General features: G+C 28.9%; 1 protein-coding gene across 1 annotated transcript; it reads right to left on the bottom strand.

The window, feature by feature from the left end:
• Positions 1-220: 220 nt before the first annotated feature.
• On the bottom strand, positions 221-27,609 carry LOC142327061 (uncharacterized). The gene is made up of 3 exons (XM_075369859.1): positions 27,253-27,609; positions 17,968-18,163; positions 221-6,249 (listed from the first exon to the last, which is right to left on the bottom strand). The coding sequence occupies exons 1-3, from the start codon at positions 27,402-27,404 to the stop codon at positions 6,055-6,057; spliced, it is 543 nt and encodes a 180-aa protein (XP_075225974.1). The 5' UTR covers positions 27,405-27,609; the 3' UTR covers positions 221-6,054.

Consider the following 27,609-nt stretch of genomic DNA (forward strand, 5'->3'; position numbering starts at 1 on the left):
AAACACACACATACATTCACACACACAGAGAGTGTGAAAGCTAAGAGTAGCTTAATAATTATGTGTAAGCTTTTTGTTTTTAAGTGGCATTTACTGCTAACAGATTTAAGCAGCAAGAAGGAATTCTAAATCCAACATTAGTTTAACTTCTCTTGCAAACAGTTTCTGTATGACAAACAAACAAATATATATTTATAATCTTTTTGAAATAAAACACCAATTTCACTGTATAAATATTTATTACTATGTTCCATATAATAATAAAAATAAATTATAAAATAAGTATTTAATAATTAAATAAAATTATAAATAAGAAGAAAATTTTAGAACAAAGATACATTAAATTAAATATAAACAAGTGAAATTATGCAATCCCGTAAAATAATTGTCTTCTTATATTAATTGACAGGATTACCTCTGCAATAATTACAGAAAATGTTAATTTTTAAAAATAATACAAAGAAATATTTAAAAGATACCAACTTTAAATACATATATAATAAATTATTAAAAAAGTGAAAATCCACCTTACCAGCACATTAAATGTATTCCTCTACATTTTTCAGTCCTTAGACCATCGTCAGGAGAATAAAATAATATTATAAAACAAATTCAAAAAATTAAAATGTTTAAGCAGTCATTACTGCTTGCTAATTATCAGTATAATGAATTTAAGTGTAAAGTGTAATCTGGTGGAATAAAATGAAATTAACATGAACCATGTTGTAATAATGATATTTTGTTTATTTAAATTATTTTCTCTTTACATCTGTATTCAGGGCATGTTTACAATTAACAATTTATCATCTTTAAAAAATTTTTGCTCATTAATTAGCTTTTTATGATTACAGTAAATGTGATATTTTACCAAATTAGATGCATTATAATAATTATAATTAATGTCTACAATTTGCATAAGTGTATTTGGATTGTATGTATGACCAATATCTAAAATATGTTTAGCAAAGTTAGAATTTTCTAGTTTATTGTTTTTAGTACTATCCATGTGTTCTTTTGCGCGTGTAGAGAATTTACAACTGGTCATACCGATAAATACCATGTCACAATTTTCACAACCCAAACTACATACCCATTATTTATCAAAATTAGCATCATTATTATTGATATCTAATAATAATTATTAATATATTTAATTAATTTATTATTTGTAGTATATGCAGGTGTTATGTTAATTTTTTTATACAATTGTCCAGTTTTTTTAACTAAATGAAGTGTATTCACTTTTTATATATATTTTTTTGTTTTTATTTGATATTAATTTTATATTGTTAGTCGTATTAATTTTATTATTTATTCTATTGTATAATTTGTTTATAGTATTAATATTATAATAATTAGTAATAATAATATTTTGAATTATCTCTATTTCTTTGTTTAGAGAAACTTTATTACGTTTAGGTAATGTATGGCTCTTTATAAAAGTCCATTAAAAACAGCCATTTTTTGGGACCATGGATGAAATTACCCAGCATGATATTATGTTATACAAATGTTAGGTTGATGACACCTAACATTTATAACATATATTTTCATTATATATAATGAAAATAATCAAAATGAATCAGATACAATATTAAATAAACTTAATAAAATTGATAAACACATAACATTTACTATGGAAATAGAAAATGATAATTGTTTAAGTTTTTTAAATATAAAAATATATAAACAAAATAAAATTAGAAATACATCGTAAACGTTCTCAAATGACACAGTAATCAATTACAATTAATTTCATCCATGGTCCCAAGATGGCTGTTTTTAATGCACTTATTTTCACTTTTTTAATAAATCTTAAATATATCAGCAGTAACCATGTTTGAAAAATTGAGATGCATAATACTGAAGCAGAAAATCCATGAGATGGATGCAATTTTTTTTCACATTACATGGAATATAATTTTCAATTTAATTATTTGCCATTATTACAATTAAACACACTTTTTTGAATTCCAAACTTTATTATATTTTCATATTATACAAAAGATAAAGTTATTAACAAAAATGTTAAGTACAGTGAATCTTACAATTATATACAGGGCATTATTATTTATACAACTTAACAAAAGGAAGAGAAATTTTAGACTAACTTAAATACAATACTGATACAAAAATCAAATAAATAAAGAAACAAAGTACATAATTAGAAAGATTATACTAACCTAATAACAAATGAACTACTTCATAATGCATTCTGTAATAATACATTTACAGGACATTTCAAATGGGACTCTTCTATATTCTATAAAAATTTATTTACAAAAAATGTCTCTTACTTAATTTTATCTTGTAAACAGATTACTTTCAGGATGTATGTATCCCAGATACCACTGATCAATCTAAGATAAGCTTACTATAATAAAAAAAAAAACATTTTCTAAGTCCCACACTATCTTTTCAGAATTATATCACCATACTTCTCTGTAATTCAGATAAGGTTCTCTGAAAACAGTAAAGAATTATCTCATACAATACTGACCATGAACTGATGAACAGGCTACCACAATAACAGCATCTATCTTTTCTATCCCCAGTAATGAGAAAATGAATGCAAAATTTTTAATTTTCTATAACAAAAAATTACACTTGATTCAAGAAAATCAACAAAGCATTTACATTAATAATTAAAGTAACACTAATAAAATTCGTAACCCTTATTGATAAATTCAGGCTAACATTTGCTTTTTATGACAAGGCAATTTCAGGGATAAAATAAAATGCTGGGTATCATCTAGAATACACTGAAAATAAAACATATTTAAATAAGAATTAAAAATACTTCACAATGAATTAAATTTGCTATAATAAAAACAAACTTATAATACTAACTTGTATACATATAACTAAAAATCTTAAAAGTATACTGAAATTTATAATTTCTAATGTAACCTATTCACGATGAAAGAACTTAAAACGAAATATTAAGCCAAATAAATATTTTTCTAAATAAATTAAGAATTAATGAAAATTCTATGTATAGTATAGCAATTAATATTAGAAGCATAAAAAATACAAAAAATATGTTAAAATAAAAAAATAAATGCCTAAATAAGACTTATTTCCTTTTTAGAAAATAAAAATAATTATTAAAAAATGAGTTTAATAACTTAAGATAAAAAATTACAACAAAAAAATATGAAAATAAAAAACATACAATCAATTTTAACCAATTTTCTCCTCATTAAACATAATACTAAACATTGCCTTTTTTATACCTTAATAACAAATTACACAAATCTATATTAAGTCTGAAAATCTGAAATGTATACAAATTCAACTGATAAATATTTTAACCAACCTGATTTCATAGAAAGTATTGGTTACAATAATTAAAATAGCAAACTTCTTTTAGGCACATTTAAATTATTTAAAATTCAATCTAGATGGAATAAAAAAGTTATACTGTTTAATAACACTGATACATATTATTTAATATATGTCAGACTCATCAATATAAATTAATTAAAACAATTATTTTTAGAATTATGCACAATAACATATTTACACTAATCAGAATGTTTATTTTAAATAAGTATAATTAATATGGAATTGTTTGTTTTACTTTATTTATAAAAAAATAATAAAAAGTATGATTAAATTAACAGTATAATTTACACACAAGATATTACATAAAAAGTTTTACACAACAGTTAAATGAAAAGTAACCTACAAGGGTGAAGTATCGGTAAACCCAAAGCTCAGCTAATCTAGTTTAATAAAAATATGTCTTTAAGAAGGATTAAAAACGTACGATTCCTTATCATAGTTTGGTGGGTAGAATCCTATTTCATTTAAGTGAAATTTAGCTTGTTCCACAAGTGCATTTTAGCAGCACTAAGGTAATAAAAGTGGGTCAGAGAAACATTCTTGTTGGCGGACATAAGGCCCAAGTTGAAATTTGATTAACAGATTCAGGAAAAAGGGAGGAGCTTGTCTAAAGAGTTAGAAACAATATGAGAAGAGCTTTAGGGGATTCTTGAGATGTTGAGGCAAGCCATAAGACAATGCTTCACATAAGATATATTATACAGAAGTTAAGATGTAAATTATAATTATCTTTAGTGTTTCTGTAACAAAACATAAAACACACACAACACCCCTGTAACATGGACATTTATGTTACACATTTCTAAGAAATGTGTGTAAAGTTATAAAATAAATAAAGAATAAAAAAAGGCTTATTTATAAAGATGAGTTTATGAATTGCAATAAAAAAGTATAAATTTCTATTGTAAGAAATCACCAAACATCTACGGTATTATGCTACATGATTCTTAAAAGTTTATTAACTTTTATAAATAATATAACTAATAGAGAACATTTTACACAATTAATAATACATTTAAATAGCATAAATTTTTACTTACACCATTCTTTATAATAGGTTAATTTTAACCAACTGTAAAACAATTTTTTTTTTTTTTTTTTTAATTTATGCCTACATAACAAACAAACAATGCTTAATTAAAAAACAGGTACTTCACCAATATTTATATTTAATGTAAAATAGAAGGGACTAATGTTAAAATTCAACTTCTACATATACCATTAAACATGTGAAATCTTTATAAATTATTATTGATATTATAGTACATCAAAGACATAATGCTACACTGCACTATTTTAGGCAATTTTATTGATCTAAATACAAAATAAATGCAAATTTCTTTTTTCATCTTTATTTTATAGGAAAAAATTCCTTTACTTAAAATAATGTTTGATCTAGGGTAAGTCTGTGTAAAATTTAGAATACAGTAAAAAAACATTTATATTAACAACAAACATAATTCCATATCTAAAACAATGTCTGTTTATTGTAGTTGTAAGCAGACTGTTATGATATTTGTTAAGTGGACATTGTTTAGCATAACATAATTTTTCTAAATCCATTTAAAAATATTGTTATTTAATGATAGAAATTATTCATCTACATATAAACAAAATTGACTATTTCAATTGTTATGCAATATTCAATATAACTTCATTTTACTTATTTCTTGTCATAATTGTACAAGAACAGACTCGGGAATCATATCAATTGCAATCCAACTTTTCTGTGAGCATACCATTTTAATTTATAGTTCAGTAGAATTTCAAATATTTCTTGAAAACAATTTCTACAATAAAAAAAGTCAACATTATTTGGTGATAGGAAAATGTCAGAACAAACCGATATCACAAAAGGAATCGGAATCATCATTCAACAAGGAAGAACAAAGAGAAAATTATCAGTTTTTTCAAATTATATTTAGGAATAGTAACACTGTTTAAATAACAAGAGCTTAATATTACTCCTATCAGTGGGACTACACTACAAGTTAAGGCAGATGAGTTTTTAGAAAAAATTTGTAACTTCAGTTTGTATTTAGTTCTTTTACTGGAGTCATAATATCAACAATTATGTTCATTAGTTTTTATTTACGCAAAATGTATAATTGTAGTATAGATAATATTATCAAAATCAAAAATTTTCTTTGTTTAAAACTATTCTGATAAGAAAATATATATTCTATTTTTCAGCAATTTTAGAATGCGAGTGAATATTGAACATTCTACATTTTAAATAAAGAAGTAAATTAAGTTAGCACTATACAAAATTTAAATTGATACATTAAAAGTTCATTTTTGTCATATAATATAATTAATCATAATATGCCAATGTTTTATTTAGTTTATCTCTTAATTGAATAATGTGGTAGTCGATCTGTTGGTTACAATAATCTAATTTTGTCATTTCTTCAAAGTTACTACAAATGATTTTTACTGTATTCATTAAACTAGATTCAATAATTTAATATGAATAAACTAAAATAAATTAATTTTTTGTTTATATAATAACTGGTATTGAGATAATATGTATAAACAAATGTGTTACTTGTCTAATAAATATTATTATTGCCGTCCAATATCTGTAACGCAGCCCAATAATAATGAAATACTACTTTGTTTAAAGAAATGTTTTTGTTTTCAACAAAAAAAAAATTGGTGTAGTGCCCATCTTCTAAATAAGTACCCAGTGTGGAATTAATCATCCTAACGAGTAATACCACCAAACACCATACCAAAAGCCATGCCTGCAATGAAAGATGCCATGAAGACGTGAATCTCTTGAAACAAGAATGGTTCCTCATCATATACCATGCGGTGATACCACCGCTTAGCTTTTCTCTCCTTCTTCTTAAGCAATGTTTCTGCTTTATCAAGTTTCCGGTCCACAAATCGTTCAACCTAATTATATAGAGAAAATTTAAATAAACAGCAGTAAAATATTACACATTATTTTGTGAAACTAAAAATGCCCACCTGATTAAAGTAAAAGACTACTCCTTTTCTGATTAAACTTTCAGTACAGTATGGTTATCACAAAATGTTCTGAAATTTAGAATTTTTAGCTCAAGATTATTTGATCTTTTTATGAGTATTTAAAAAGAATGTTCTTTTTCATTAACATAAAGAGCAAGTACCAATAACAACAGAAAGTTAATAAAATTTCAGAAAATGAAAAAAGAACAAATTACATGTTTTCAAAGAATTCAATTATATGGTTGCTATTCTGCAAACCAGTTTTTCTCTTTTCTCCCTTCTATTACAAATAATAAAGCATAACTTAAAACCCATCACACCTTGACTACTGTAAAATGAGATACCTAGAATATTTATAATCATATAACTGTGTAACATGTTCATTAAACATTTTTTTTTTATTATTAATGTTTATGGGTGAAAATATTATGTCATCATGTAAAGGGTGTATAATACACTGTAGTGAAGATGGTCATGAGTGATATGGTCACTGGCAAATGAAGGTTTCAGAAAAAGATTAAACATAAAATATCATGATGCAAAAACTGTTAAAAATGTTTAATCCCAAGAATATAACATTAAATGCAATATAATATTTACTTCTTTTAGCACTCATCCTATAGTTTTTATCTAATTTAATACATTATTTATTGTAAAACAGGTTTTAAATAAATATCTAAAAAACTGTATTCCTCATGTAAAAGAGATAAAGTGTTCAACCTATTATGGGCAGCTAAGAAAACAAAAGCAATTTAACATACAGGTTCAGCATACCGGTAAATTCAAGTAAAACTGTGACATGAATTCTTTAGTAAGTGATTTTCAAACAAAGGAATTTTATTTTATGAAGTTTAGTACAAAAAGAATCATCAGTTAACAAAAATAATAGTTACAGGTTAACAAAACTATAATTAAACCAGGTATGAAAATCATTTTTACAACCAACATTGTAATAAATCAGTATCAAGGACTGTATATTATAACATCTGAAGGCTGGCAGTAGAAAAATTTAAACAAGCAGGAAACCTACATACATGGGAAAAAAGTTATTAAACATGTGAGTAAGCTCTGGTAGGCACTAAATTACTCATTAAATAGCCATCAATTTTCCACCACAATAAAAATAATTTAAGATCTACTAGATATTTCAAGTACGAGTTAATTTGGGCTGGATAAAAAAGGTAGAAAATTCCCAGTAAAGATCTGGCATTATTTTTAATGAAAAAATTCCATCAAATTCATCTTTTTCAATAAAACACCACAAATCCATGGTTGTATTAGTAACATAAAATCAGGCTACACATATTAATGCAGCAATGTGCTAGTGGATGTCAGCAACTAAATAACTATTTTTAGTACTGAAATTGTATACTTTATATAATAAATCTAAACTGGATTTTTATAAGTAGTTTATAAGCATTAATACTTATTAAATTATACAGAGTGTATTTACAACTGGAATTCTAGTTCTACGTAAAGCTTATTTACTTAAAATAAATAATTACAAATGTGAAATTCTTCATTTACCAAATATATATATATGTATAAATGTATATATATGTATATATATATATATATATGTATATATATATATATATATATATGTATAAGCATAACTATTAAATATAAGAATAATTCTAATTGCAAGCAAGAATTCACTTAATATTTTTATCGTGCAAAAAACAATCAAGTATACATTGCATATATCACTAGAAAATATTGTATACTTTATTATTAATTAAATAATTTAAGCTGTAATTAATATATTTTAACACTACAATTTAGAAAATGCATGACTTCTTTGAGAGATTTAGTATGTTCACAGTATTTTTTAAACAAATTAGTATAAGCCATTTTTAAATTATGAATATGCCTATTACCCGGGTAAATATTATGTGTTATCAAGCTTGATGATAACTCCACAAAACAAGTTGTCAGATTTTTGTTTAATATACCAGCTTACATTTAATGGTTGCAATCAACAATATTTTTTTTGTTTTCTTAAATGAAATTTTTTTAGGCAAATTCAAATAAAGAACCCACTCTTAGACCCTAATTTGATTGATTATAACTGCTAAATTTTGCAACTGAATTCCTGCAAATCTGAAACAGTTCTTACTGTTTTGAAAATAGATGAACAAATTTTCTATTTTTTTGTTTTTTTTTTAAATTCTTGAGAATTCCATAACAAGTCTTAAGAGACAAGAGACAAAGTTTAATAGGTACTCTATGGGTAAAAAATAAAATAATCACTTAAATTAATGAGCAGTTTTTAAAAGTCTTTTTTTTTCTTATTACATAGGGTTGGCAATAATGAATAAAAAATAATTTATATAATTATTTATATAATTAAATATTGGCCATTACCCAATATTTAAAACATTTTATATTGGTATACATTTTTTTTATGGCAGTATTTTTTTTTTTTTTAAATTGTTACAAATTAAAGAACAGCAAATAAGGTAATAAAGCATAAAACTAAAACTACAAAATCAATGCTATTATAATTGTTAACAATCAATGATAGCATTAGTTAATTAATTAATGAGATCACAATAATATTTTAAGTTACAAAACATATTTAAAATATTTTTTTAATTTGAATAATTTACACAAATGATTCACAGCTAGGCAATGTATTTTGACTGGTTTTTTCTTTTTATATTTAATGTAGGAATTAATATTTTGCTATGATTTACTTTGCTCTAATAATGGAACTTTAAAAATAATCAAAATTCTATCAATCTTATTTTAAAACCTTATGAGATCAGGAATTGTGAAAAACTATTATGTTTTTATTAATTTATCAACTGTTTTGTCATACTGTAATTCTGCTAACTCTCTTTTGATAGTTTTGAAATCCACTGCACGATTTAGGTTCCTCCACAGCAAAGATTTTTAGAGCAAGCAAGATTATTCTGAACGGTCTGTATGATTCTGAATGTAACACTTTCTTCAAGCTAAAAATAAAAAATATGGAGATAAGCTTTATCTGGTTTATAAATACAAATCTCATTGCCTTTCTGTTAAATCTACAATCTTGGCTGTCCAATTATTTTCATACCTGATTTCATGCTTCAAGTGGTTCAACAGAAGATTGATTTTTACATCACTTTCTATTATAGAAAAGTAAGGAGAAACTTCAACAGAATTTGACAGATCTTCCTGATACTTCCAAGGGAACACAAGAAAATGGATTAAAGTATAGAAAAATTTAAGAAGCAGCTCATTCTTACAGAGTTTCTGAGGGCTACCTGATATTTAAGATCTCTTGGGGCTAGATTTTCTAAAGTGATGAAACATGATATATAAATAACACTGCACGAGCCATGCGTTACACGAAAAAAATAACTGAATCATTCCAGACAACAATCTTGACAGTTATCAAGAGCATTTTCAAGAAACTGATAAATGGAGAGGTGATTTAAAGCATCTCATCAGAGGCCAGACAGTGGTTAATAATCTGTTATATTCATAATGAAAATGGATTTTTAGTGGATCAGAGCAGTGCTTTGTTCATCAAAAAGGCAGCTCAAGTTATAAAGAAATGAATAGAAAACACTATCAAGAATGGTTTGACACTATGAGGGCTGTTAATTTTGACAGATCAAGTGCTATATCATACTACATTAAATGCAGAAACATGAAATCTGACAATAGCATGAAACAAATTAAAAGTAATCCAGTAGCTAAGGAAGTTAAACAAGTTTTTCAATTTTGAGAACTTATCAAAGGCTTTGTCGACAAAGCATAAATCAAAGCAAAGTTTCTTTTGTGTGATGTTTTTGAATGATCAGCATATAATAAGTATAGTTAATGTGTTTGTGAGTTGCACATTCCTCCAGCAATTACGTAATAACTGCCCATCATTAACTATGAAAAAACTAATCTGCTAAACTGAACCTCATTTAAAGAAAGAGAATACTCACAAAAATTTGACGATTTGCTGATATATACTAATCCACATACTCCACTCAATATTTATTCAGATAGTAAGCATTATTCTCTATAAATTTTTAAAATAGTTCTGATGTTAAGATATACAAAAATCATGGGGGACTTTCAGGAAATCACCATTCTGATCAATCCCTAATCTGAATTTAAACAGACTGAAAATAAATCAATACTTAAACATAAGTTAATAAGAATAATACCAAAAAAATCTGTCCAAAAACTGTCACTGAAGAAGAATTCTTGAGATTGTAAAATTGAAGTTTGCTATTGGGACATTAATTATTTTATTACTAATAGGGCAATTCTGAGTGAGAATTCAGGTTTTTGTGAAACTAATGCTGTTTCTTCAATTGTTTATGCATAGCACAGGTGAGCGGAGACAAATGGTGTGACGACAGCAGTGAATGGCTGTAGCAGTTTTTAATTTACCTAAATGAACACCTAATTATATGATTTACATTAAAACTAAGTTAGTAAATTCCAGTTTTGATCTATGCTTTAAAGTTGAACCTTAAGCTCACAGAAAGGAGTTACAAACTACCAAATAGTAGATATCCAAAAATATTTTTTAAGACCATTAATGCAAATTTATACTGGGTTGGAGATTGGAAATTAATAAGTGGAAACATGACTTGTTGATAAGACTTTTGTTGTAGAACTTAAATAAAGATTGTTCATATTTTAGGAGTTAAAAGAAAAATTAGATTGCAATTTTGATGCAATGTTGATGCTTTGTCTAAGCAACTGAACAGCTACAGTGAGAATATAACTGGAGGTAAAAAATCACTTCATTTATTTGGTTATTTTAAGGCTAGAACAATGACAACTATAGTAAGGATCTGCTTATTGTACAATGCAAGAAAGGAAATTGGTTGAATCTCATATTTACATGACTGGTTTAAAGGGAGTTTATTAAAAAAAAAGGCAAGGTTAAGCAAGAAAAATTTAATCTCTTTGAACAGAAATAACTGGACAGCTGTGAGTTTGTACTGTCGAGCAGCTTGTACGTAAAGGTACAATTTAATTACAGAATTCAATTTGTAGTTTTTCTCATGTGACTTTAAAAAATAAAGTATTAAAATTAATTTTAAAAATAAATTATTTTTTACATTAGTACATTATTTTTATAAGTTTTTATATTTTGAGCTCAACACACAAGTAGTGTAAAGTTACATCCTTTTTGTTTTTCTTTAGTTTATTGTTGCATTAAAGATTAAATTTACACCTCTCTTTTTTACTCAACTTCCCAGATGGTCTCCTTGACCATGGGTATATAGTCTGCAATTAATAATAGGTTTGCAACACTGAATGTTATGCTACAATGTGTGTTAATGCAATGTGATACAGTTTATGTTACTGACAGTAAACTGATAATTATATTTTTTAATGAATCTATGTGATAAGTATTTTGCAAAGTTGTACATATTCTAAACTGAACTGATATAATAAAGACACTATTACTATTATTATTATTATTCTCATATTTTTTTGCTTTATTAAGTGATTAGATTATTTTATAAATAATTTCCGTACTTTTATATACTATTGTATTGACACAAGCTTTTATTAAAATTACTTATTTAGTTCAACACCAGTTATTTTTTAAAGTGCTGTGTAATAATTACTAATGCTGTTATTGATCTAATCATTTTTCAGAAAATATGTTATGATTTGTTTTATGGTGTACTTCTCTGTTGTATGTTTATTTCTACAGAATTTCTCGTGTTTTCAAGCAAAAAGAATAGAAAAAATACCTCTATTCTGTTGATCTATGTTCTAGCAGGAGCAATCATGATGTTATTAACATCAATCATGATGTTAATGAATCATCATGAATCAATCATGATGTTATTAATTCTTTTTTGACATCTCAATACATAATTTTTTGATCAAACAGGAAGAGGAGATCCAATTCTATATCAACATCTATTCTGATTCTTTGGACAATAAGGAGATATTCTATTATTCTTTAGTTGACGAGATAGGCACTGAATAAAATGGAGGAAGAGAGGGAGATGGACAATGGCAGGGAGTAGTACAACAATGTGGAGATCTCAGGTAGGAAGTAGTATAATGTGGAGACCAAGGGATAAAAACAGCAAACCATACCCTCTACTTTTTTTTATTCCTCACTACAGGGTGGTGAAAAAGAGAGGTGACTGCAAAAGAGAGAAGAAATATTGAAGAAATGGTGAGATATATGTGGTAATACTTGTTTTAAATACACCCAATTACAGGCAGTTAATTTTCAACAAGATGAGTATAATTTATAATTTGCTATATAATGATACTGAGTGTGTCGAATATAGTGAAATTATTAATAAATAATAAAAGTTTCCATTCATACAAATAACAACAATTAATCGTCCCTTCAGAAAAGTACTCTTAAGAAAATAACAATATAAGTTGCTCTAAAACTCTAAATATAAAAACTGCAATAACAGATCAATAACAATGATTGTAAAATTAAGATCAAGTGTAAAACTAACAAAAATTTTAAAGTCAGCAATGGTTACTTTTTCATTCTTTACTTTTTCACTACAATACATTTGTAAAAAGAAATCTTCACTTACTAAAATTGCTGACCTCTTATTTAATAAAATAGTGGTTAGTAACAGCAACTATTATGCTTAAAAATTATTTTTTAATAATTTTACAATCATATTTTAAATTAAATAACAAAGAACACAGGACAAAAAGTTAAGAAAAAAACTTTATTAACAGAAAGAATGAAATGTATTCACTTAAATGTAAACAAATTTAAAAAGCAACAAACATATTTTTTCCATCTTGTAAAGAACTTTTAAGGTCTTTTTTTCACATGATTTAACATGTGAATCCATTCAATCTGCAACTATTTTTCAATAAAATATGTAAACACTGTTATAATTAATAGAAAATCAGACTTAAAAATAAAAATATGAAAATTAACAGATATTATAATATCTAAGCATTAGCTAATTGGTTATAAAGTAGTAAAATGCTTACAAAACAACTGTCAATGTAAAACTGCTTGCACAGTAACACCGACTAAAAAGCAAAAGTATCACCAAGACTATTTTTCACAAATTCTTGATAAACATTATATGGAATTGAACAAATATCCTGAAATTTGTGATAGTTATCTACCTATTAACAACTGATTAAGTCATAACACAAGAATAAAAAAATAACCTCATTATTAAATTTTTAAGCTCAAAATGGATATATCTTCAAATTATACATAAGCTTTCAGAAATTTATAATACCTACCTACTTAACATAATATTAGATTACCAGATCAACATAAAAGATAAGTAAAAATAATAAAAAATGAAGGAACTTCTAAAAATCTATAAAAATGGGGATAGAAATGAAAAGAATTACAATGTAACAACATATGGCCAAAAGTTATAAAATACCTCCTAACTGATATAAGTTAAAAATATGTACATATATATAGATATATGTAAAATATTCTATTCAAATTTCACTTAAGAATTATTTAACTTTGTGGTCAAAAATTTATGAGCAAGATACTCCAATGAAAAAACCTCCTGCAAATCCTGCAGCAATATATGTGTTTTCACTGGCAAACTTTCTCACCTGAAACACAAAAATGAAAAAAAAATTAAATATCATATTCACTACAAACATTTTTATAAAATTTATCTCTACCCTTTTGTAGAACTTTAAATGAATAATTACAAAAGCACACAACACACTATAAACACACGGCACAATACAATATCTCAAATACTTTACATGATACTTTACATTGGTTGCTTAAAGAGCGAGGCAATAATGGAAAGTAACAAATTCACATTGCCTTTTCTGTCAAGAAGTTAAGAGATCATCAAGTGATTGATTGATATAATATTCTTAAAGTTTCTAAATATCTAGTGCAGTTTAACAGATTCAGGACCCATTGGCAGTTGCATTCTTCGTCCATGTTGCAAGTGTACTAGTAATTTGTTATACCTGGCTTACCAGGCCAGATAAATTGTAAATTATAACCTAACAACAGGATGATGCCTGGAAGACAGTAGGAGCAATTAAAATGAAAGTAGTCTTGTTGTGTCTACAACTGTCTATTACCCACATGGGAATGCATGCACTATTAATGTGCACCATTCTGATGCATTTTTAAAAATACATGAACTGTGTATACTTAATAGGAAAATTCCTTTAGGATTACAATTTTACTATAACTATCCTTTTCACTTATAAAAATCTTTTCATTCAGCACCCTATGAAAACATCCATTAAATTTTGGGGTAGAATTTCATTCCCAAATCTCTGGTCCTGGGCAAAACAGTAATGTAAAAACTGGTTTACAAGAAATCAGTATTTATAGATATCAAAATGACCACTACTTTCACTTCCATCACAATTGAATCAGTTCTACCAAAGTAAAATTCCTAATTTACTAGAACAAACAATTAAGAGGTACATTTTGAGATATTAATAAATATCATTATTCTTACAGATCATAAGACAGCATTCAGATCTCAGAACCTGTAGTAAGTCACCCATGGTAATCTATAAATATAAAAACTACTCCACCCCCTTAAAACTAAATTTTAATGTTACGGGTGCCTGCATCTTTCGCCTTCTTCCCACACCTATGCCCTTCCCCTTATCTTGTACTACAGCAGATTCCAAACACTTATTCAAAGATGTAAGGGCATACAATTCCAGCTTTCAAATGACATTATTTGCAGCATCCTTTATAAAGAAAGAATACGATTTTATCCCCATTTTTAAGATACAGGGTCAAATTTACCCCTTCCAGAAGAAAAATTGAAATTTTTAAAAGTTTATTTCATGGGCAACAAAAAATTATAGGTGGTCAACAATGTGTTAAATATAACTGGTGTGCAACAATACATAGTTTTATATCTGCAGAGACTGTCTCATTCGCACAATAATTTAGTGTAAATGTTTAACGAAGTATTAGAAAGGATGCCTACAGATGCATATAAGTAGTTATATGGGCAGGAGGCAAGAGATCATTCAGTGAACATGAACGACACTTTTAATGCACCAACTATTAGCGATGTAGCCATAGCCATTGTTGGTCAGGAACACCACCATAGTATTGACATAATTATTCAGGACAAAGTGAAAATTTGTCGTGAATTCCAGAAACATACAGTCCATATAATGTTCTATAATATCCTCATCTTCTGGGAGGGCGAGGACGATTACCACTTGTAAATGGATCCTTGTGGGAAACAGCACTCAACATATCTGTCCTTTTGAACTTCTGTACATCATGATGAGAGAGGGTTGTTGAACTACAGCTTAAAATTCCACCAACTCTTTTTATTAATACATCATGGATAAATATGCTAAGGTCAAAAGTGAGCAGTTTCTTTATATTAGGTTAAATCAACACTGCAAGTTGACAACTATATTCATTTGTGGGACACTTTGGCCAATGACCAGAATGTCGCTGCTATTTCACACACTTTCAAAGACATGATTCATGGACTGTGTAAATCGTTTAACCCAAGAATGTCATGCATGAAGATGCAAATGTCCTAAGAACTATCCATTATCAGTTCATTGATAAGACATCAGTAAAAATGGTTTCCATTTATACAGAAGACATAAACCTAAAAATGGGGGCTTCATAACAACGGTTAAAAGTGAATAACCAAAACAGAGAGATCAAAATTGATGGGTATTGCCTTATTGGCCTTTCCTTTCAAAAATGTTTTACATGCATACCAATGTTGAGTAATGCCATTCTGTAAAATCCATTAAGTGCATTTGCAAATACATCACCAAAGGCAGTGATATGACCGTTTTTGGGTTGGCCAATGAAGATGCAGATGATGAGGTAATTCAGTACCAACTGGGAAGATATATTAGCAGAAACGAAGCCATTTGGCACACCTTCAATTTTCAAATACACGAATAGTACCAACTATTGTTCACTTAAGCATTCAACAGACATTTATTTTACAAAAGGGAATACTCAACAAAGAGTAGTATGACCACCCAACCAACACACGGTTAACAGTGTTTTTATAGTTGTGCCAGCAGGAAACTCTCCTGCAGCTTCACCTAGAGACACAAAATCAGAATGATCAAGAAGCCTGAGATAGGGATATTTGGAGGGCAAGGAACTATGAAATTAATACTGGTTATAGACCACAGGCAAGTATATGACGTTGGTCATATACTAAGTCTTATTCAGACTGGAAATGGTGGGCTTCATTTCCTGACTGTACTGGGGAATTGGGAAACATTTCTGATAAACTTTGCTAGCTGACATCTGCCAAAGAAATGAAATTGCCTTGGCTGTGGCATTCAATATCTTATCTTTTTTAACAACTTCTGCTTCTTTTTTGGGGATGATTCAGCAAAAATAAAATTTAATTTGTAAATATTTATAATAAGTACTGTTTAAATAGATATAGCTTTATTACAACAAAAAGAAGTAATATAACTTAATCACACTGACAATCACTCATTCCCACTAACACAGAATAGGCAACTACTTATATCCACATTATTTATGGTCCAGCTATTCATATAATGAGTTTGATGACATAAGTCTTGTCCTGAATATGAGTGTAATGTCTGAAGGTAGTTTGAAGAGTTCATGCAAAGTCCTAAAGTTGGCACCACTGTTGCGTATTGAGGGGATTTCCAGTAGCAACTTCGGGAAAAATAAACACAAAGTTTTAACCTGATCAGTTAATTTCTCTGTGTTTGGTGTCTGTTTTAATTGAGAAAGTCAACTGATGTGAAAGAGAGTTGTCAAATTAAATTGTGTAAGAGTTTTGCATGCTGATTAAACATTACTTATGAAGAGTATGTTGTATCAGGAGACTAAAGAAAAATTTCATAAATATTATGATATTTAGTAATGTCAACAGATTGTATCCTGAAATTTTAAGTAATTAGGTTTGTATATGAATTTTAACTCTAAAGGAATTCCTAGTATTTATTAACTACAACTTATTTACAACTTTTTTTTTATATGTTCTAATATCCTTAGTACATTGTAAATTATCATAAGTAATATAGTGAATCTGCACCTTTGATTAAAACAGTTTATAAGTGGTTTAAAATTCTCTGAAGTGATTATATGAGCATAAGTGATGCACGTTCTTGACACCCTGTTGAGGTTACTACTACAGAATTGATTGATAAAATTTATGCTAGTGCTGTGGGCATCTCAACTGAATGGGTGCATAATATTTCACATCAACACTTGAACATTAAAAAGTTATCCGTAAGATTGATCAATTCTCACAATTGACCAAAAATGAAATTGTTTGAACCATGAGTGGTTTTAAGCTGTTTCAGCAAAATCCAAAACTTTTAAGCACCATTTCATCACTGTAGATGAAATATGGATACACCACTACTGGAATAATGATTATCTTGAAAAAGCTATTTTTATTTTTGTACTGACACATATCCCCTTATGTGTTGCCAATGTTCTTTTAGTTTATTTATTATTCTTGATCAGCCAATTAGAAAACGTTTTATGATATCATTCTGTATACATCAGGACAGAACTAAGAATAAATAAATAGATAAGAATAAATAAATATATAAGAATAAATAAATATATAATGCTCAAAAAGTTTGAATTTCAGTTATCAAGTTTAGTTAGCTATAACCTAATTAAAATAATTACTTCAATAAAATGCAGTGTTTAACTGATAAATATAAATAGATACCCACCTTGTCCATGAGGTTCGGGCCTTTCTTTGAAGCGGTGGATTCAATTTTATCACCTACTTCATCAACTTGTTTAAATACTTTATCCCAGTTTATTTTAACAAAGCCATTATGATTTGCCACTTGCAAAAGAATTATACCGCCTCCCACCGCTACAGCTGCAATCTTGCCCACTTTCATCATCAAGTATCCAGTGACCCTGAAGATAAAAAAAAGTAACTACAAATAAGTAGAAAATGTAAAGTAGTAGAAAAAAAATTGAATGGATTTTTAAATGTATAAAAAACTTAACAAAGCCAAATATCTGTACATTATTAATTTAAGTCACACAGATATTTAGTTAATCTAACAGAGACTGTGTTGAGACTGAAATGCATTAACAATAATTCAAATAAAAGATACTTTTGTTCTAAGGAAAGAAGGGAAGAATCAACTTGTTCAAAAAGTATTACTGTTGATTCAATTTTAAAAACAGTGCAAACAATAGGAAATAAGTTAACACTTCCAAAGGTCTTTTTGGAAGACCTAAGTAAAACAGCCTCTCAACTGGATTTTTAAGGAGGTAGTATGAAGGACCCAGACAAAGGAAAGTAAGAGTATGAATAACCTGGTTCCAAACATTGAATTACCTTGTAAAAATTATCTTATAAGATCAAAGGCAGGAAAACTTAAGGAGTAAGATGTTAAAAAAGTATGGTTGAGCATTACAGGAGTAAATGAAGTAAGATGAAAGGAATGTGAACAAGAGAATAAAATGCATTCACATCACAGGAAAAATCTAGTAGATATTATATAACAATATAGGAGTTATAAATAAAAACTATGATATTATTTAATTAAGGCAGGTGATGTAAAAGAGGAAATATTTAAGAATGCTAACCACCAGTAAGCAATTTGTTTACAACTTAGAGTAATACAAATAAGGCCAGAAGCCAGAAATGTTGCCAGTGGAAACAAAAGTATAGAAGGAATGGTAGTTGAGGTGTTTACTATAAAAACTGAAAAAATAAATGAGTTGAAAGAATGTTCATGAGGAAAAAGGTATAAAGAGTTAAAGCAATATGTGGAGTAAGTGTACAGGAAATCAGAATGATGATAAAGATTGGGCAAGGATCTACATTATAGGATAACATTTCCTATCATTAAAAAGATGAAACTGAAATAAGTAGTTTTGTATCTTCAATTAATAATCCAATCTTATTTCTTATAATGGTGTGAGCAATGTCCTATAAAATAATGGATGACCTGTTTTTTAAATAATTACTTTATTACCCAATACCCCTAAAAGTAAGTTTAAGTTTTAAGTTAAGTTTTCTTAGAAGATTTCTTTAAATTTTCATTACAATGTTTCCTATATGCTCATAACCCAATTTGTGAAAAACTTAATTCATAATAATTTAAACTCTTGATATGAAACAGTATTTTAACATAGGAAACAATATCCAGTGCTGGAAAAAAAAATTCTCTAATTGTGGTGTCAATATAATTAGACTTTCACCTTGGTACAATAAGCTCCAGAGCAGTACTGCTCTACAAATAATATTAAGCTAGCAGATGTGTCATGTTCAACAGATTCTGAATTCATATACATTCTCAGTTTACACTGATCTCTTTGTCAGATAACTGGAAATATTCTATCCATGATTCTAGAAGAAATTCATCAATACAAATGCACTGTTTTTGTATGTCTCTAGTATTAACTTTAATCTGATCAGTAAAAATTTTGAAGATAAAAACTTCATGTCAACAAGTTAATTTATGTCATACAAGAAATTACTCTAAAACAATATTGAAAATATTATAACTAATTTACCTGAAACTGAATTATAGATGCTGATTCAGAATTTCATATTTTTATAAACTTATCACCATATTTCTTCACGGTAATCAAATTAGCTCAATCCTAAGATAAGTAGTAAGATATAGATAAATTTGAAAATAGCATTAATAAATGTTCTCCTTACAAAGAAAAATAGTTTTCTGTTTACAACTCAAAAAAAGAAGAAAATTAACTGGATTAATTAAGAATTGCTAATTAATTAAAAGGTTTGTGGCATCAAAACTACAATAGGAAAAGCTTTCAATGGGGAACAAGATTTAAGAAGTAAATGTGTATTAAGGAAGGTATACATTTGATGTCAGTGCTGAAAAAGGAAAAGAGGCTGCAAACAAAAAAAAAGTTGATATTTCATAATGTTTTCATAAAGTTTGAAATTTCATAATAGTGAGGGGAATCAATTTATATTCAGAAAATTACAAAATAAGCATAAAAAATGGAAACACTAATAAGATAAAGGTTTTGCCTCTACCCAAACTACACAAACACTTTCAAGGAACAGAACTGAATATAGCTGATTTCAAACTAGAAAAATTACTAGTTGCCTCCCACACTGAGCACTACACAAGCCATTTTGCACATTGTTATGAGCTTTAAAAAGGTTAAAAAATTGAGTTAATCTATCCAATCCAGTAAAATGCAGTGATAAATTTATTGTGAGTAAAAACTTCAATAAAATAGTTAATGATATATTAGTTTGGTTAGAGTTACTGAATTTAAATCAATACAAACATTTGTTTAACTCCCAATTTTTTTTACACATATTGTAATATTATTCTAATGCATAGATTACTTTAATAAGCTACAATACACTGCAAATTTAGTGATTAAATTGAGAATGCATCCTCTAGTAATTAAGTCATGAAAGTGTTTCTAGTTCTATTTAAAATTAACAAGTTTTTAATCTATTTTTAGAGTTAAAGAGTTGTTACAGTTTTGTTCTCTAAATATTTTACACACTAAATGATGACTAAATTGCTTTCTTCCAAAAATTTATTTACTTATTCTCACCATACACACAATAATGATCATTTTTTATGGTTTTAATAAAATGTTGAAAAAAATGTCAGAGCGTGGCTAGGAATTGAAACAAATTGAATGAGAGGCCAATAGGTAACTATTCAATAGGAAATATGAAGTACCAATGAACTACTATAGGAAGCAAATAGGAAATACTGTTTACCTGTTTAATGAGAAGCTGGTCAGTAATTCTAACCGATTACTAATTACAAAGATTATTTACCATAAACAACTATTCTATTTTTAAATTTATTGTTTTATTTTAACCTATTTCAATTTTATTGTAGCTACATTATTTTCATAGATGTTAGGTGTTATCTAAGAACTGTAAATCTTAGCATTCTGTATTATATACTATCATTGTGCTTAACATTATAACTATTAACATTTATAAAAATAATGTAATATGAGTAATGAATCAAATAAAATCAGAGTAACAGTTATTCTCTACAAGTGTTCAATGTAGAGCATCTTACAGCACGTGGCGTACATCCAAACAATAGGAGAGTTTGACCTTTACTTAAATCAGCATATATCTGGAGGTATGGAGGCTTCTTCAATCCTGTGTCTCAAATTAGGTTGTTCAGGAGGTAGTGGAGGTTCATACGTAAGAACACATTTTATTTAACTGACCGATGTAGGCCGAAATAAGAAAGAATGAGGGGTCTTATTTCAAAAGCAGACATTCCAAAAACTGCTATTATAATAGTAAAAAATAAGCCTTAATTATATTCACTGTTGTGGAGGCCAAAACAAGGTGATATCCTGCAATTTGATCAAAGGTGTCCTATTGATGTTTCATTATGTTAATTTGCAAAAATGGGATTCTAACATAGATCTCAATGTACCAGACTACTTGTGATTCAGGGTTTTTTTTTTTTTTTTTGCTGTGCCCATAAACTCTACATTATACAACTGTTATTTTTTTTTTCAAGGTCTGATCGGTCGCGAAATAAAAACCCGTGCAAAAATTGGATGATCCTTTGCACATGTGTTGCGCAGCGTCTCTAGTATGGCCTTCAATTACGCCGTGTCACTTCGTTTAGTTCTGAACACACAGCTAGCACGTAAACATGTCTACAACAATAGCATCTCCTGCCAAGTGTGAAATGCGTGCGGTAATTAGATTTCTTCAGGCTGAGGGGTGTAATGCAGCTGAAATTCATAGACGAATAAAGTAATGTGTACAGTGAAACTTCAATGAGTGGCAGAAAAGTACGACAATGGTGCAGGAACTTTAAAGCAGGACGTACAGATGTTCATGATGCAGGCGGGCAGGGAAAAAAGCGAGTGTCAACGGATGATCTCGTTAAGCGAGTGGATGAGGCAATTCGAAAAAATCGTCGGTTCACTATTTCTGTATTGAGTGATTAGTTTCGTGAAATTTCAAGGTCAGCTCTCTACTCCATTGTGAGTGGACCGCAAACTGTGTGCGAGATGTGTACCCCAGATGCTGTCCGACCATCACAAAACAATGAGAATGGACGCCTCCCTAACGTTTCTCCAGCACTACCACAATGAAGGAGAAGATTTTTTGAACAAAATTGTCACAGGGGACGAGACATGGGTCCATTTTGAAACTGAAAAAAACAAAAGAACAATCCAAACAGTGGATGCATTCTCATTTTCCCAGTAAACCGAAGAAGTTCAAGCGAACCTTCTCTAACAGAAAGTGTATAGCTACTGTGTTCTGGGACCGGAATGGAGTTCTCTTGGTGGAATTCATAGAATTTAGCACGACCATCACTGCAGCCTCATACTGCGTGACTCTTCAACGTCTACGAAGGGCAATTCAGAATAATCGGAGAGGAATGTTTTCATCAGACATTGTCTTTTTCCATGACAATGCTCGGCCGCACACTGCAGCTGTAACAAAGCACCCACCATACAGCCCGGACTTGGCTCCATCCGATTTTCACCTCTTTTTGTTCACATGAAACGCTGGCTAGGAGAACAACATTTTGGCACAGACATTGAGCTGCAGACCAGCATAGAAACATGGCTGAAAACACAGGTGGCTCCGTTCTATGACGAGGGTATTGGAAAGTTGGTTCCACGCTACGACAAATGTCTAAACCAGAGTGGCGACTATGTAGAGAAATAGCATAACTATGTAAGTACTTGTTCCAAATAAAAAAGTTTTTATCTTCACTGTGGTTTTAATTCCGTGACCGATCGGACCTTGAAAAAAAAATAACCATCATATTTTTATGGATTCCAGTAACTCAATCTTGAAAGTTAACAGAATAACTAACAATTTGTTACATAAAATTGTCATCTTGCACATTAGGTACATCATCATAACTCCACACATAATCAGAAATTATGTTCATTCCAAGTCTAACACCCTCCTTTATAAGACTTAGCAATGTGTCTTTCATTTGATTGGGGACCACATATATGAAATATTCTTTTGTTTCTCTACAAATTCCTGTAAACACCCAATGCTGAGGGTAAAACCTCTCCTCCACATTATATATTACCTTGAAAAAAAGATTCATCTATTTCCATACTCAGACTATTCCCACTTATTATTACTAGGTTACAGAGTAACATGTCCACACACATCTCCCTAAGAAAATTTTTCTAATCAGTTACAGCAGTACTACTACCCACACCAAATTCATTACAAAACTTAAAACTGGTGTATTCCCTACTCCACTGTACAGGAATAAACAAACATTCTATTTCAGTTTGCTTGACTACAGCCACATACCACTCCTTAAACAAGGAGAATTGCAACAACTCGCCCTGTAAAAAACGAACAGCATATTGTTTATCTGGTATATCATGGATTAAGTCAATCAAACCCATGCCTGATGAAAAATAACAAATAATGACAACATACCCCAATACACAGTACGAGACTGAAATTCCTGACTGCACTGATTAGTATACAGACAATGATATAACTATGCTAAGATGAAACAGGTTGAAATATAATTTCTAAACAACAGATAAGAAACATTAGCAATTTAATATTGCATATTATGACTGAATCCATAAATATGGATTATTATGTAATCCATTTGTAATAGTTTTTTTTTTAAAAACCATTCCACCCTCTGATTACCAGAATAATTTACAGAACATTAAATAATTCAGAAAATTAAAATTAAGAAATGTATCCACTTTTGAAATATGACCTAAAAACCCAAAGGAAAAAATTACATGGGGATTGGGTGACCTAGGAGGCCACTGCAAATCTACCAGGTTGGTCTAGTGGTGAACACATCTTCACAAATCAGCTGATTTCAAAGTCGAGAGATCTAAGGTTCAAATCCTAGTAAAGGTAGTTGTTACTTTTATACGGATTTGAATACTAGACTGTGGGTACTGATGTTCTTTGGTGATTGGGTTTCAATTCATTAACCATCTAAGGAATGGCCAACCTGGAACCAGACCTCCAGATATGGATATTATATGTGCTAAATTTTTGCTGAAATAGTAACTCATCATTAAACAAAATATGATCAAGAAAGTCATTATCTTCATACTGCAACATTCTGATAGTGAAATCGGTAGGCTACAAGGCCTGTAAAAGCTGTAAGTGGTAAGACATATATATAATAATTTTCTTAAAAAAACATTCCACACTGTCATCATCAGCATTACTAGTTTGCGGCTGGCCTTCTTAACAGATATTTCAAGACTATTCACAAAAGTGGTTACAGAAAGGATTCAGGAAAGAAAATTGATAAGGTATTTGACTAACAAGTACAAACTATATTTTATTACAAACACAATATGCAATTGTGTTGGACGAAATGAATATAAGAGGTAAAGATTGGTTTATACAGATTGGTTTTACAGGTACAAAAGAGTATTAAATAGTATTTTATAGTATAAGAGTATACTTTGCATACTAAAGCAAACTTTACATGAATAATACATAAGAGCAAACTGAATATACACCTATTAAAAAGCCGAAGAGTAAATTGTAAAAATTAAACAACAGCATACTTGTGATGTACAAGGTAATTCTAGATGTATAAACTAAAAGAAATAATACCACACAACTAATACTTATACAGAGTGATCGTGATGCTTGGTAGGAATGACATCCCAACCTCGTAGAGGAAGATAGATACCTGCCTTGTGACACTTCCAGTTGCCACTCCCTCCTCCCAATTACTAGCCCTGATGGGCTTTAACGAGAGTGTAGCAATGACTGTTAAATTTATAAAAGATATTTTAATTAGGGTAATTTTTTGTGTGACAGAAGAATGTATAATAGGACTACTAGATTACACCTCCAGCCAACAGTGGTCGTGGGACCAAGCAGTTTGTTTAGCCCAAGCAGCAATGTCTTTTATGCAACAACAATGCATCTAATGTTGTGAGTACTGTGAATCTAAATCGTATGCAAAATGTCAAGAACATTTTTTAAATGCTTTTCCAATTGCCAAACAAATCCATTATGTAATTTATTTAATTGTTTTCAGGATACAGCTAATGTGCATGACTGTTAAGTGTACTGGCCATCCACGTGTTTTTACTGACAACAGTCTGCAGACAATAAATAATGAAACACTTCTTCATTCTTCCAAACTGTCTCTTTGAAAACTTTCTAACCAGATTGGGCTAAGTCATCAGCTCCAAGAACCAGATAAAGAAAAACGAATACAGTATTGTCGGTGGTTTAGAAGTTTCATTCGAAATGATATATCTGTTCTAGATGAGGTTTTTTCAGCAATGAAGCTTTGTTTCATCTTAGCAGCTATATTAACAGTCAAAATTACAGAATATGGTCTTCAGAGAACCCACATGTATTCCATCAACAGCCGTTAGTGAAAAATTAGGTTGTGGTGTGGTGTATCTCTTTGGAGAATTGTACAACCTATCTTTCTTTCACAGGCCATCACAGATTAATGGTATCAAGAAATAATCATGTAGTTTATAGCTTTGTTACATGCTGATGAACATGAATGCTGGCTACAACAAAACAGAGCAGCTGCACACACTGTTAATAGTAGTATGAAATTTCTTCAATGGCTGGATAATTTCTTGTGGTCTATGACCTCCTTATTCACCGGACTGGAGTCCAACTGATTTTTATTTATGGAGCTTTCTGAAAGATAATGTGTACTCAAACAACCCGTATAAACTTGAACTTAAACAAAATATTGGGGACTGTATATCAAATACCACTGCTGCTATACTGAAGAATGTCGCATAAAATGTAAGAAAATGCATTGATGAATGCATCGAAAATCATGGTGGACATTTCCAGCAGTTATTACTTTTACGTAATACTTTCATAAATATTAATATTATTATTTTGTAAATTAATGGAGACTATCTGAATAACAATTTTTTGTCATTTGGGTTGTGTGACTTTACAATCACCTGTTATTACACATTAAAATTCCTAAAAATTAAATAACACAGTATAAAAATTTAAATGATTAGTTGAAAACCTGCTAATGACAACTTCAATTTCATGATGTAATTTCTTTTCTATCTCCTAAAATTGTTACATGGCTGTACTATTTTGTTTTATTATAGTCATATGTATAATGGCAAACAGTGCCATACTAGGGAGAGATTCACTTAGTTTTTCTCTCACAAAAGGCAAAAACATCTGAATATGATCCTTATGCTTCAGATATAAATTGAGATTTTTAACAATTTCCATCTTCTTAAATTAAAAATAACTACTTTATAATAAATAACTGCATTTTTTTTTTAATTTTCACTTATGAAGGAAATGTCTTTTAAATTTGGGGTATGACTTAAGCTGGCAACGTTTTTTGATGATGATAGTAGTAAAATTATGCTGGAAGGATGAAAACTGTATTTTATTCAAATCTGTATAAAAATAACTGCCTTACTAGGACTTGAACACTGGAACTCTCGACTCCCAAATCAGCTGATTTGGGAAGATGTGTTCACCACTAGACCAACCCAGTAGGTTTAACTTAAGGTTTTTAATTTACCTTGGGCAACAGATTTTTCTTTTAAGAAAGCATAAAGTGACAAACCAATTATTACTATTAAATGTGACTATCTTTAATGGAAAACAAATTCATGTGAAAAATATATATGCCATGAAAGTAATTAAATACCAAAATACCTTTCCTATAAAAATACAAAGGCATTCAACAAAAGTAATTATCCTTTAAATTTTCAGATGTCATTATAGAGTAATGGAATTCACACATCAAATGATTTAAAAAGTATTTTGTACAACAATGTGAGCAAATATAACTATGACATCATGATGCAAAAATGTGAGTCACGTATCTTAAACTTTTAATGAATTGTGCAATTCTTATAAAATAAGTGTAAATACTTAGTTAGTCAGCAATACAGCAATGTTAGAAAAAAATTAAAATATGGCAATATTCACAAGCTGCATGAAATGTTACGACAATGTATTTTAACGTTTGATGGTGATCACAGTAAATAGTAAAAGAATCTTCACTTACCATCCCGATGCACTTCCTATAATTAGCTGTCTCGTTGCGGATGATTTTCCAACATCTTTCACAACTTTATCAATAATCCCCTGAGCTTCCTTGGATACTTCTTCAATAAATTCATTGTTTTCGGCTTCTTTTTGCGATTTACGTGAAGTCATGATTAAAAATAGATGATATACTAAAAAAGAGTTATCACTGGAAAACGAATTAATGCAGATTAGGACAAGAACAGATAAAAATGCCTAATTTACGTCTTAGTAAAGACGAGTAAATTAACACATCCAGAGTTTAAGAAAGATTTCAGAAAATTTTGCAATAATCCGCCCTCAACTAACCTTGTTCATTCGGACGACAATCCGAAAA

The sequence above is a fragment of the Lycorma delicatula genome, chromosome 1 (genome assembly GCF_047948215.1).
Source record: "Lycorma delicatula isolate Av1 chromosome 1, ASM4794821v1, whole genome shotgun sequence".
In the NCBI taxonomy this organism is placed as follows: Eukaryota; Metazoa; Arthropoda; class Insecta; order Hemiptera; family Fulgoridae; genus Lycorma; species Lycorma delicatula.

Bases quoted from the DNA above. Each gene is read 5' to 3' on its own strand.
- LOC142327061 (XM_075369859.1), bottom strand. From the start codon at position 27,404: ATGACTTCACGTAAATCGCAAAAAGAAGCCGAAAACAATGAATTTATT. The intron at 18,164-27,252 runs GTAAGTGAAGAT...TTTTATCTTCAG, and splicing joins ATAGGAAGTGCATCGGGATG to GGTCACTGGATACTTGATGA. The intron at 6,250-17,967 runs GTGGGTATCTAT...CTATATAATTAG, and splicing joins GCCCGAACCTCATGGACAAG to GTTGAACGATTTGTGGACCG.